This window comes from Desmodus rotundus, chromosome 10, assembly GCF_022682495.2.
Source record: "Desmodus rotundus isolate HL8 chromosome 10, HLdesRot8A.1, whole genome shotgun sequence".
NCBI classification, from domain to species: domain Eukaryota; kingdom Metazoa; phylum Chordata; class Mammalia; order Chiroptera; family Phyllostomidae; genus Desmodus; species Desmodus rotundus.
The window spans coordinates 74,781,261-74,795,526 of NC_071396.1; the positions used below are offsets into that span (position 1 = coordinate 74,781,261).

General features: G+C 34.6%; 1 protein-coding gene across 1 annotated transcript in view; it reads left to right on the forward strand.

Annotated features, from left to right (window-relative positions):
- GREB1L (GREB1 like retinoic acid receptor coactivator) overlaps window positions 1-14,266 on the forward strand; it is a 266,526-nt gene that overhangs the window by 131,183 nt on the left and 121,077 nt on the right. The window contains exons 3-4 of the mRNA XM_053913057.1: window positions 5,043-5,150; window positions 13,897-14,056. Of these exons, the coding sequence (XP_053769032.1) occupies window positions 13,900-14,056 (157 nt within the window). The 5' untranslated portion in view covers window positions 5,043-5,150; window positions 13,897-13,899. The remainder of the gene's footprint in view (window positions 1-5,042; window positions 5,151-13,896; window positions 14,057-14,266) is intronic.

The window sequence follows — 14,266 nt, forward strand, 5'->3', positions numbered from 1 at the left end:
TTTAACTACCAGCCATATATTTAATTTTATTCTTTTAAACTTCTCTTCACTGATATTAGGTTTAAATGATGTACAACTATATTTGTTTGTGGACTCTCTGAGTTATGAAGTTAGTGAAATAGCTTGAAAATTTTCAACTTGTGAACTGTAATTGCAATAGTGGAATCAGCGCAAGCTGTGAATATGGCATTCAAATGGAATTTATCAAGAATCAGTGAGAAAAACAGAAAATAGTCAACAGGTAGGGAAAGGGCTGCATATATTTTTCATTCTTTTTATATTAGGAAGCATATGAACATAATTTTGAAATAGAGAATTCATGCCTCGTGACAAAATATCCTTCGTTTTTAAGGAATAGTTTCTTTCACTGTGTTTCACATTTAATAACTTCTGGGACCTACATTTCAATTTAAATAACTTTTGACCTTGTTTGTGTTTATTTTACTAGAGGAAAATTGTGTGTGTGTGATGGTAATTATAGTACATATTTGATAACAGGGTATAATGAATCAGTTGAGTCATAGTGGTCTGTTATCTGTTTTTAAGGTCTTTTTGACCCAGAAGTTTGTGATCTGTGAAATCTCCACTTTTTTGTGTTAAGATATTTTACAATGCAAGGATTTAAATTTAGACGAACACCACTGCAGGAAGTTGCCTGATGTGGCCCAAAATGTAAAGGATTTGAAGGTATAAACTGGAAAACATTTAAGAAGTTCTCACCATTAAAGTGTGAGAAGAGAGAATCTAATGTTAGGGAAGTTTCTTTTCTTCTTCAACTTGTAACAAAAAGAACTTGAAATTTAACCTGGTATTTTCAACGCTCTGATTACTCAGCAGTGAAGCATTGCCAGGAGAATGTACCCAAATCTTGAGTTACAGATTGTTCTTGCATCTGATTGGAAGGGGCATGTGAGTTGTTTATAAGGTATTGCAGATCTAAAGCTGCACAAATGAAGGTTGAGACTTGGGGGAGGGTTCGAGTCACTGAAGGGAAGCTTGGTAGACATTACAGCTCTGTCCAGAGGCCAAATGGGAGATAAATCACCACTGGCCACCTCTCTTATTATTGAAATGGTTCAGCCCTGGGGTTTAACCGAAGGACTTACAGGTTTTTGAAGTGCAAATAGGATGGTGAAGGGTAAACCCTTTTAGGGTTACATTTTGATGGATTTTTTTTTTTTCCTGTGTAGATTTCTGGCACTGACTGATCTGGAAGGGGCCCTCAAAAAGGAAAAGTTTTGTTTTGTTTTTGATCAATCAGGCAATAAGAACTTTCCACTGGGGTGTACTTTTCCTGCATGCATATCGATCCTATTGTGTTTAAAAGTAGGTCATTTAATTGGGTCTTTTTTAAGCCTTCTGCAATGTAACTGTCATTCCAAAGTCACCACTCTTTCTTGGTATTAATGCCAAAGTTTGAGAGTGTTGAGGATGTACTTTTGGATCAGGAGTTTTGTGGGTTACTTAAGGTCAGTGTGTTCAAGTTGTCTAGTTAAAGATCAAGTCCATATTAGAATAAGTCCTTTATATACTGATAAACTCTATAATTATTTAATCTTTTTCCCATTGAGTTATATAATTTTACGTATTCACTGAATTATTTTGTATGTGTTCTGTTTGACCAGAATAAAATAAAAACCAGAACATTGTGAGATTGTAAGATATTTGTACACTCTTATTTGTTGAGGTACAACTGAAGTGTTTAAGGAAATAAGAGAGACATAAAAATTGTTAAGAAAGAGATATGTTGATTGATCAAATTGAAAATTTTTCTTTACAAATAATTCAAACACAAGAGATAAAACCACTTTTAAATTTTATTATTTTTAGTAAAATGGGGATGAGAAGAGTCGTTGGTGACTCTAAAAAATTATAACTTAAAGGCTTTTTGTACCAATATTTTAAAGAAAAAATTAAATGTCTTAAAGAAATGCCATTGTAAATCCTTACACTTCTTCTTCGAAATATTGTTGACAGAACTTTTCATGAACGCTTGACTCTTTATTTTAGATTTAACTGTTATTTGTATCACTTACCCTGTTTGAAAATGATGATGTATTTAGCTGTATCAGAGGTTTTCCTGTGTGGTGCTTGATATCCTTTGTAAAAACGGGTTGTTAATCTCCATAATTGACATTGATCACACAATACTCTTAATTGCCTTCCAAGTCAGTTTTTGTTTTTCTGTTGTTTGAAAATTTCCCTTCACTGTATTTATCTAAATGTTAGAGTTAAAAATAGGTGTTAGAGTTTAAATTTTCCTATTGCTGAATGAAGATTTTAAATAAGGTATTTTAAAAAACAAAAACAAAGAATACTAGATAGTATCAAGCAGAGTCCTCTACATCTATAGCGTCCCTGTCATTAGTTTGTTGCTGGGAGATGTTAAAATGGACCTTTCCTTTGTTAGAGAAGACTTGATCTGTAGTCCTTCCCAGAATCCTCGTTAGCTGTCTTTTTAACCCAAGTTGGAGGCTGTCTGATGAATGAATGGTGAGCTTTTTTTATGAGCTACACATATTGTTGACATTGTGTCACATGTTGCTTTTTAATTTCTAATGTATTTTTAATTTGCAAAGCATGCATATGCCTTTCACAGCAGTAGAATTGAGTCAGCATTTCTGAGTTCAGATATTGCTTTATGTGAACAGGACACGTCAGCTTTAGGAATGCTGTATCTTAAGCCTTACATTAACTGAAACACACTTGTGAATGAATTTCACTTTGAATATTGTTGAATAAAAGAAGATACTTGAGAAAGGCTTTTTTCTCCCAGGAACTTCTCTTGCCTGTTGGCAAGTGAATTGCCCCAATATAAAAGCATTGAGGGGGGAAAAGCAAGCCACACAGTGAAAAGGCAATCCACAAATAATCACTCTTTTCTGCCTTTGATTGTGTCAGATTTTTTTTGTGTGTGTGGCAATTGTTTTCTTTTTCGCTTAGGAGAGGTTTATGGTCCAATGTCCATCAAGTCAGCCCCTGTCTTGAGGTTGCAGTTGTATTTCTTTCTGGAGTTCCTAGAGGTGATGTTATCTTTTGTTCACTCAGCAGTGTGGTGGTTCCTGAGAGCATCTGTCACTTTAGGCATTACAAGATGGATGGGTCTCCAGTGAACTGCTGGTTGAAGCAAATGGTGAAAATAGGAAAAGACAAGGGGCTTCAGGGTCTGCAGAAAGGACAGACAAGGAAATACTGTTAGAAATCAAGAGTAAGCTAAGCAATAGAGGAAGAGAGCAAAGATGGATTATATGTCATTTTATAAGCAACTTGGAAATCAGAGTCTTTTGGTGGCTGCTGTGATCTGAGGGGGCAGCTACATCATGGTAAATGATTCTGTGCTTTGGATTTGCAAATGTATTTGGACATTAACAAAAAAGTCTGGGGAAGTGTTGGGAAATTACGATGATATAGAATGTTTTATGTGAGGGTGTTGCTGTTTGGAGAATTAGTAGTCTTTTTAAATGGAAAGATTTAAACATTTTTTAATCTTTAAAATTCTCTTTATATTTTATTTTCTCTTTTACTTTCCATCCTTTATTTTTCTTATAAGCATCTGTAGATATTAAAATGTTTGAAAGGCTTTAGCCACATAACTAATATTCTTACTGTTTATATGGCAGCTTCTTTGCAGGGGGATTCTGAAAATTCTATGCTTGTGCCTTAGGGAGGCAGGGGCAGATTTTAAGTTATTTTAAGGAACCTTCCATTTAAGTCAATGGGCTCTCTGATGAAAGAAAAAATATATAATTGTTATTGATCTGTCAGAACAAGGTGGTGTTTCTATTCTATTTAGAAATTTATTTTGTTGGCAAAAGTCCAATTTTTAAATCCTGACTGGTGCAGAGTCCATCCTGGGTAAGGGAAGGAACAGGAAGGAGCATGGTCGGAGAGTAGGAAAGGGAAAGAAGGGTTTGGGGGGAAATGTGATTGAAAAAAATGATTTTGTCAAACTTTTTGGCATTCGCCTATGAAAAAGACCATAGGTTGGAAGGCAAAGAAATTAAGATGATTAGAAGCTTTAAGCTATACAAATGGTAGAGTATCTTCCTTCTCTATGGGTGTAAATAATAGATGAAAGAGTAAGAGTGACAACAAAGGATCAGGTCGTTTAAGAGAATGTGTGCAGCCTGAATAGGGGTCTGTGGCCCAGGGCCAAAGGTCTTAGCTTTGAGTGTAATTAGAAGAAAATACAAAAATGTCATTACTAGCAGGTGAAGTGTGCAGCGCGTGGCCAAAAATTAGCAATTTTAGACTCTGAAGCTATTGGAATTGGATTACTGACCTTTTTTAAAAATCATTAAGGTCCTTGTGGAGTCATATAGTTTCATTGGCAGTAATGCAGTTTGACCTTGTTGACCATATGGGGTAATCTTGGGTTTGGATGTAGGTAGCAAAACTCTACTTACAAAAGGATGTCTATTTGTGTGTGGGTAGGTGGGAAATACATGAGTTTGAAAATCTGAGTCTTGTAATTTTAATTGTTCTTTTGCCTGAAGCCATTCTTCTGACTGTAAGAGAGGTAAGACAAAGATTCTTATTTCAAAATCTAAAATGGTGCTTTTCTCCTTTTCCTTTCTTTGAGTTGCCATAAAAGGAGAGTAAAATAAAAACTTTTTTTTTAGAAAACATAAGATAATATTACTTTAAATATTTTAGTGCTACAAATAAGCATATTGAAATTAGTACCTTCTTAGGAAAATCTTGTTTTCTCTTTAGACACAGTAACAAAAGAGTAGAAACACTTCTAAGTTATGTGTAAAAATCAATAACAAATACTTTTTATTTCACTTGATGCTTTATGACTATTTTCCATGCAGTAGTTTATATTGACCATAACGATTATTTTGGGAGCATTTAAGAAGGAGGGATATCTGTATTTGGCAGTTCTGATGTATATGGAGTTGTTTGGGATTTTGATAATTCATTTCTCTTTACAATTTTTGTAGAATCATAAATATTTAGATTATTGTATTCTGGAATATAATGCATTTGGAAATTAACTTATCTCTCTCTATATTTTTTTATGTTTTATGTTTTTGCAGGTGAAAAAAAGCTTTAAACAAGTAAAATCTAGGCAACAGGCTCCCTGAAGTGTTGACATCCCAACTTAATCATGAACGTGATTCAAAAATGTTAATAAATAAACCAAGGTATTGTACAATTATAATATGCCCCCCAGATTTTTCAAGATCAAATTGTGTTATGAAGTTATATTTAGTATTTAAATAAAGCTACTATGAACCAGATATTTCTATGAACTCTTCTTCCATTTCCTCCCTTCTACTTTCTTCTTCCCCTCCCCATCCTCTCCACCAAAAAAGAAAAAAACTATTCAGCAATAAGTTTTTTTTCCCCTACAACAGCCTCTGTGTTGTATTTCCTATGTACCTAAATTAAGATCATAAGAATTCACTTTTTGATTCCCCTTTGTTGATTCTGGTTTCTCTTTCAAATTGCCTAATAAGAGATTATTATTAATTATCTATATTATTGTCCTCTGCAGAAAAACCCAAATCATATCTAATGACCGTATATATTTAAAATTTTTATCATACTACACTATACTGAGATGTATGTTTTTAAATTTTTATGCAAGTATTTTTTCTATCTTTAGAAGACTTGTGATTTAGAAAAGAAAAAATGGTGATACTGTCCTTTTTCCTCCTATGTCAAAGAAAATCAAAAGGTTACTTTGGATTGAGCATTTAGGGTTACTGTTTTAACTAACCCTCATCTATCAGGACATAACCCAATACTGTCTCTCTCCTTTTTGGAAGTTACAATGTGCTTAAATAGCCTGGCATTTCCAAGAAAGTCCAAAGATCTTTTCCTCTTTTATGACCTGTCATATCCTTTTGAGGCTAGAAAAAACAAGAGGGTCATTGCCACTTCAGCCTGGTCCCTGTTTGTTCCCTCACGGTTACCACGCAGATCCTGAAACCTAGTATTGGCTTAACATTTTGGCCTGGAACATCTGGAAAATGGTCAGAAAGGGAGCTGAGGAGACAGAAGAGAGAGAACTGTTGCGTTTTGTTGCACCAGGTGCTAGGAGGAAGCAACATTCGCCTTTTTGATATGGGAGGCAAATTCTGTGGGCCCTGGAGTTAGGCTTCAACAATTGAAGAGGTCAAAGGACAGCTGAGTGGGGTCAGTGAGACACCATGGGGTGTATTTTGTTACTTAGTAAAAGGAGCAGCCTCCTAAAACCTTAAAGGATTCTCTTGAAAATCTGTGTTGTGAAAAGGTTTTATGAGTCTAGCGGCAAAAACTCCTGATTTATCTAAGGAATGCTTGCTTTTGTCTAATGGAAGGATAATCCTTACCAAATGTTGGCAACTACTATAAAGAGTCAATGTAGGTCTGAAAGAACAGTTAGGGTCTGAGGTGTACTTTGCTATCCAAAATGTTTATCATTTTCATGTTTATCTCTCAGTGAAGAATTTTGCACTGTCGAAATAGCACCCTTTTCTTTCTTTGGATCAGAAAGTAGGGGAGAGAGAGGGGTAAAGAATAAGCATGCGTTAATTTAAAAGTTATTGTAACAAGCTTTTGACTGACCCACTAAAAGATATTATAAACCTTTAAAAATACCAACACTTGTTAACTCTAAAAAGTTATCTTTGAATTATTTAATGTATGAAGGGAATAAATGGCACATTAAGTTTAATGTTTCTGGATTTATAGAAGATATTTTTTAAAATTTAGGTGTATTTCATAAAAGTAACAGTTGATGAATAACCTTAAACCTTGTGTTTTTCCCTGAATGTGTTTCTTGCACATTTCGTAGTTTCAGAAGAAAATAAATGCTAGAGTCAAGAATAGAGAATTTAAAAGAACAAATATAATAAAGAATTTTCTCTTTGAAGGGAAATGGAGAAGGCAGGGAAAATCTGCATGTTGTAAGAGCTTTCTTTCCTGCAACCCCTGACCTCCATATGCCACTTACATGATTGTGGATACCTCTGAAAGGTGTTAGCCACTCGTGGATAGGCAGTAAAAGGGGGCTGTTAGAGGAATTTGGCCACTGTTCCAATTTATATACTATGTACATGTACATATACATATATGTAGAAAAAGTGAATATTATAATATGTACTGTAATATTCACTTACAGTAAATGGTAAAATGATGGGAAGAAAAATGGTAAAATGATGAGAAGTATACCATAGGCTTTGTTCAGCATTTTCTTACTATTTGTAATTTTACAGTATATGAATTACTTGTGTATGTGATTTTTTCAACTATTTTTAATAATTACTGATTTTAAAGCCATGTATACTTAAATGTAAGACTTAGTGTGCAGTGTGTTCTATATCTATTTTCTCAAGATTAAAATGCCTTTCAACAACTAATTTAGAAATTTAAGTGTAGTGACTGATAATTGCCCAAAGAAAACCCACAGCTGTTTAAGTAGCATTGAAATTGTGGCTAAACTGACAAATACAATTAGCAATGTTAATAAGAAGATGGAAAGACTGGGGCAGATGACAAAGTGGAAAGATGTACGTGGTAGTAACAAATTCATATAAGAACAGAATGTTCAGTTCGGTTTGAATTTCCAGTGCTTTTTCTTTTAAGCAGAATGGGTGTTTTGGTTTGTTTTTGCAAATTAAATAATTCAGATACATGTTCAGTCCCTAACTCACATTTGATTTGGAAAGATGAAAGACAGCTATTTGGCAGTGGTATGTAAGAAAAACAATCAGATTTTGCCGATTCTAAGGCACAATTTTATTTGTGGTGCTTTTTAAAGTCAATTTTAAAGGTATTTCTACTTGATTGTAATTACTATGAGTAGAAATTCCTTTAGCCCTCTTTGCACCCTTATAATTATTATTAGTCATCTAAATATATTACAAAGGAGACCAAAGCCTTGTTTCTAGATTTAGTGACCCAGTATTACCAAAACAAAACCTGCAGAAGTCTTTAATGTGTTATTACTAATTATCTGGAATGTTCATAGCTCACCTTCCAAACAACTTCTTAGTAAAATTAAATGGGGATAGGTAAATAACAGAAATGAGATGACTATTTTATGAAAAATACTTAATCATCTGTGCCCTTCCCATGATGCTTTTAAAGTACCCAGTGAAATGTGGAAAATTATTATAGTATGTTTTGAAATTTCTCCTCTTCATTTGGGAAATTGGCTTTTGCCTCTGTTGTTTTATGCAGATTTTAACAATTGTTGTGATAAATCCCCAGAAGTTTGTTCTCTGAAACCATAGAGACTGAGAACTCTCTGAATGTGGCAGCCTTGATGGATGTGGTAAACCACACTTTGGAAGCATTTCTCGTTATTTAATGTTTTCTGTTCTGGATTATTGACTCTTCTCCCTGTTGAAAAATTGGTCTCTGGTGACATGGTAGAGGTCACACGTTGCCTATTATTGTTTTGCTTCTTTGATCTTACACAGGGATTGCCTCTGGTAATTATACCAGTTCCAGAGAGTCTTGATGAGATGTGTTTATTTTACAAAAGAATTTCTGGTATTTCAAGGAGGAAGAAAGTAAAAATTTCGAGTAGTAACATGTAACTCTTTGTTACAAAGAAAAAAATAGTATTGTACCTTATCTTTTAATTATGACAGTTTTTAATAATTATTAGATTAGTTGGTATACTACAATTATTTCCATAACAAATTGATATATTGCATATCTGTATGTATATTGGTTAAAATGGTTAATTATAGAATTAAGTTATTAGGGCTGGGTTTTTATCTCAGAAGCAAAAGTACTTTTGCCTTCAAAAATTTTCAAAAGAGATTCATCCACAATACAATGTACAGAACTATTAAATGAGGTCGGAAATTTTACCTTTTAATCTGTTTGTATTTTCTAAAGATTTTTAGCAAGAAGGATGAATAAAAATAAAATAAAACTTTTGTTTTGAATACATGGTTAGCTTTGTGTTTTTGGAAAGTGTTTGGGAAGAGATTATATCTCTTCAAACCTACTTAATATATAATTGGATAAGACAAACAAAAAAGCTCAATGTTTTCATTTTCTTAAATTCAGTCCCCATTTTTAACAAAATATTTTTCCCCAAGAACTCACAATCCAATAGGAGAATCAGATAAATACTAGACCCAACTATGTATTAGAGTGACAAATATCAATTTAAAGAATAAGTGAAATGCAAAAACAGCACAAAAGAGAACTGTGAATATATGCTTGTTTTTAATTTTGGATTATAGGTTCTACAAGAACTTGCAGGAACCATGTTTGATTTCTTTGTCTAGTGGTCTCACATTATCACTCTTGTCAGTGAATATTTTTAAGAGAAAGGACATGTAAGCAGTGATGCCTATAGCAAGGAATTTTCTTACACAGAGTCAAAGACTCTGCTGACTAGAAGGGACAGTGATGTGTATATATGATTGTAAAATTTCCTAATAAATAAGTTATATATAATGCCAACTAGCAGCTTTTGGACCTCTTATGTTGATGGTCATTTGTTCCTAGAACAATGCCCCAAAATCTATTGTAGTGTCCAACACATACAAGGGAAGGCATGTACCTTACTTGTCTGAGTATCCTCAATGTAGCACAATACTTTTTTAAAGAACTTACTATTACTTCAGACATTTTCTGCATATTTATTTTGTGCCAGGCACTACTCAAAAAACTTTCTATGTGTATAAAATCTCATGTATTCTCACAAAAACCTATGGCATTATTTGTATTTCCCCATTTTACAGATGAGAGACTAAGCAAATTGCTCAACATCATACAGGCTAGTGGGTGCAGGATTTGGATTAAGGCCATCTGACTCCAGAACCTAGGTGCTTAACCACTTCAATAGTGGGATTTCTATAAATGCTGCCTGCTGGATGGGTGATCGCTAAAGTTTGGAAAGTGAGTGGCAATATTGTAGTGAAGAAGGTAACAGAAAACTGGAAAGTTATGCAAACGGGTCTTTTTAATGCTCTATGCCTGGCAGAGAGGCAATAAATTGTGCCTTAAAAAAAAAAAATCCTCAAACCCAAAACAACTATACACACACCTAACACATGGAATTTGTCATCTTTGCTTTTCGCCTTTTTTCTATTTCAAATAGCATGTTTTAATGGAAAAAACATGGGCACTTGAATCCAAATTTGAACCCTAGTTGCCACATTTACAAACTAGATAGTTTGGCCTGTTGCAGAAATTGGATCACTTGCTCTGTCCACCTGTTCCTCATTCTCAACCTGCTTGTTTCCTTGTGGTTTCATTTACTTGAATCCTACATATGAAAGTTAGCTCTAGAGGTTGGGCTATAATCATTATGCCTATGGGCAGGAATACTTCCTAGGTCGTGGTTGTGTGTGTTTCATATTATCTCCCATGGAGAGTTACACAGCCTGTCATTGCCTCACTATTAGTGATGCTAAACCTGATCAGTGTGTTCAGGAGGTGTCAGCCTGATCCCTTCCCTATAAAGGCCCCCATCAGCTTTTTATCTAATGGTATCACCTATTATCATTGTCAAAATGAATTTTGCATTAAGGGTTGCAAAGTGGTGATTTTATAATTGTCATTCTTACTACATTTATTATAGCTAGAATTCTTCATTAAAATTTTTTTGAAACTCTCAAAAAGCCAGGTCTATTTGAACTACAGGAAGAGCAGGATAAAGGCTTCATTCTTTCCTTTTTCCTTAGAGTAGGGTCCAATTAGGTACTTTGTTTTTGTTTTTCCAAAAGGAGTGTTCTCCTTTTCTCCTTGAATATCAAAATTAATTTGTGAGTTTTACATTTTAAATATGCTTCAGTCCTTTGCATTTATTCTCTTTTATGTTGAGGTTCTCTAATCTTTGGCCCATGGGAACACTTCATGTTAACTCCTGTGTCATCTGACCCATTAGTACTTGACAGCTTCTTTGCTTCCTGGCACAAGATGTTCAGGGCTTGTCTTGTGTATGACCTGCCCCAGACCTGGAATTGGCCATACCTTCAAGGAGCCTGGACTCTTTTCAGTGGGAATGGTATTAGTAAACCACAATCAGCATACTAGGAAATGCTTATTGTTATTGAAGTGTCATTGCTTCTTGGGCTTGTCAGTAGACAAATCTTGGAAATATGAATTTGAAACCTTTTAAAAATGAGTTATTACTATTTAGGGTTGCCTAGGTTAACAACTAGTTAGGCTATATCTGTGTATATATTTCCAGCTCCCTGCTTCATAGACTATCTAGCTGTTAAACTAGGCAACCCTAAACAGTGTCTTAGATGTAGTTTTTTTTCTTTTAGCATGTACATGATTTACTAAATTAGTGTTTTTCTTGTTCTTGTCACTGTGATTATCCTTTTTAAAATATTTTTTTAATTAATGTTTTATCTCCTCCAGATAGTTATTATTAAAAGTTAACTTTTACTAATAGCCCAAGTGCAGTACCTTGAAAATATTTACATTTGGTCAAAAGAGAAACTTGTTGAGGGAGTACAGTTGAGTCAGTACAAGTATACCGTAACTGCGGAAAGTAGTTTGGAGTATTATGCTAGAAGGCTGTAGTAGAAACTGCACTTTTAATGAGAGCTCAGTCCAAGCACTGGAATTAATTTTATTTTCCCTGGAATCCGCAAGAATCACAAGGGATAGGAGTGTTTACTCTGCAAATTCACTTGCTCTTACTACCTTTTTGAGTAAGTCTGTTTTTCAAAACTACAAAATTAACAAACAAAATAGAAACAGAGTCTTAGAGAACATACAGCTGTCAGAGGGGAGGGGCTTGCAGGGCTGGGTGAAAAAGGTGAAGGGATTAAGCAAAAAAACAAACAAACAAACAAAAAACCCCTTCATACACACAGATTATAGCATGGTGATTACCACAGGGGAAAGGGGGATGGAGGGAGGTAGAAGAGGTGACAGAAGGAGACTTGGCTTGGCATGATGAACACACAATAGAATATATAGTTGATGTATTGTAGAATTACATCCCTGAAACAAACTACTATAAAGGACACATAAACAAAACCAAGGGGGAGGGTGGAAGCCGGGTGGGGGGAGGTGGGTTTGGCTGGGGTGGGGAGAAAATGCAGACAACTGTAATTGAACAACTATAAAATAATTTTTAAAAAACAGAATTGGATCCCTGAAACATATAATTTTATTAACCAATGTCACCCCAATAAATTCAATAAAAAATAAAATAAAGAATAGCAAAAAACAAAACAAAACAACCCTGCATGTTCAAGGATAGCATTGAACTGTCAATGGGAAAGGATAGAACTTCATAGTCAGCACTAAAGAAGACTAGGGTCAGTTCTGTAATTCTTCATGTTATCCTCACCATTTTTAACAATGCCTAGTTATGTTTTCATTTGGAGTAAAGTCAGTCAGTTCCTTTTACTCTACCAAGTCTCTTCATGGTTACTTCTCTTTGTCTTCATCTGAGTATTGCTCATGCTCTGGTAAGATTATGTGTGTCTTCTATGAGTCATCACCACTGGATCTTGGCTCCTCTTGCTGAGCCCAGATACACAGTACCCAGTGTCCTTCTCAAGCAGTCCTCCAGGGACTTCCTTCAGGGAGCCAATCAGGGTTGGAATTCCAGATGAAATTTAATATTTATACCTTCCTTTGTTGGGAAAAGTGGGGCTAAGATACTCTCAAAATTACCTTTCTTGAAATGAGATTTACCCAAGTTGAGCCTATACAGTATTCTAGGAGTGCAGGAAATGTCACCACATGGCTAGAAATTGAGTCCTTGTTCCAACTCTTACCAGCTGGGTGATAGTGGGCAAGTCACTTGGCTTCTTCAAGCTTAATTTTTTTTTTATCTATGAAGTGGGAAAAGGTCATACCTACTTCAGTACTGAGGATCAGATAAATAATCTTTATAAAGTGCTTAGTATATGATCTAGCCCAACAGTTCTTCAACTTTTCATTTCTAAAAAAACTGAGTTTTATTTATGTGGATTATATTTATTAGAAATTAAAAAGGACAATAACTGTTTCCTCAAAAAAAGTTACTGAGAGGAGTAGTCTGTCTGCATTCAATCTGTTGCAATGTCACACATCATGTAGCCTCTGGAAAATACAAGAGAATGAGAATTTAAAAAGTCAAATAATATCCCAGTAATAGTTTGAAAAAATTTTTTGACCTCATGGACCCCAAAAAAGACCTCAGGTACCTCAGACCATACTTTGAGAATTGTAGCCAGTAGTTGGTATCTGGTAAATTGTAGTTATTATGGATAAATGTAGAAAATTTCATAGCTAGCAAGTTCTATACAAGTATTAGTGATGAGCGTTAAAGGCCATAACTTCAGAACTTCTCACTATAAACTTTTACTGAAGAAAAACCACAACAGTGTTTTTCAAATAAATGTTGACAATACACAAGTGTTCTGAGTTTAAAAGGCTCAAGTCCTTCAGAAATTTATCAACTAAATATATCATCCTAAAGCTCTTGTTTTAGAAAGAACGAGAAGAATCTATCTTTCCCCCTAGGGTAATAAGATCTTAGTAGACAGAGAAAAGTAATTAGAGATTTACTCTGAAACCATTGATAGAGTTGGTATGAGGTTATGGTAGTGCAGCAGTTTTAAGGTAGAGGTGTGGCCAATTGTCATCAGGTTGGACTTCTCAATTGACAGGTCAATCTCGATTTACTGGTTGGAGAACCTTAACATAAAGCAATTAGTACTGTTTGATTCTCAGATACAGGATCCTTTAAAGTCACTTTTGTAATGTGTTGGGATTGTAAAAATGAAAAGCAAATGTGATATAACAGATAATTTACACAAATTGTCATAATAAGAAATATATGTATAGTTCATATAGTTTGTATCTTAAGATATAAGGAATAAGGTTTATAATGGCTATATTGTATACCTTGCAGATATATGGTCCTGTAATTATATCAATTTTTTCCTTTCTTCCTCTTTTTCTTTGGCGGTGGTGGTACAGACCATGGGGAATTCATATGCTGGGCAACTGAAATCTGCTCGATTTGAGGAAGCTCTCCACAACTCCATAGAAGCCTCTCTGAGATGTAGTAGTGTGGTACCACGGCCAATTTTTTCCCAACTGTACTTGGACCCTGACCAGCATCCATTCTCATCCGCAGGTAAGTTTCTCAATCCCACACATTCTTAGCCTCCTTTTAAAAGAAGTGGGCCTTTCCAATGGGAGACCTCTGAAATAAACTGGTTAATTGTTAGAAAATGCTCATCAACCTTTCTTCAGATGTCTGTCAGACCTATGATTTTTTTTTTTTTTGGTTATCATTCCTAAACATCATTTTATTAAATTAGCTATGATTTATTTGCTTATCTAG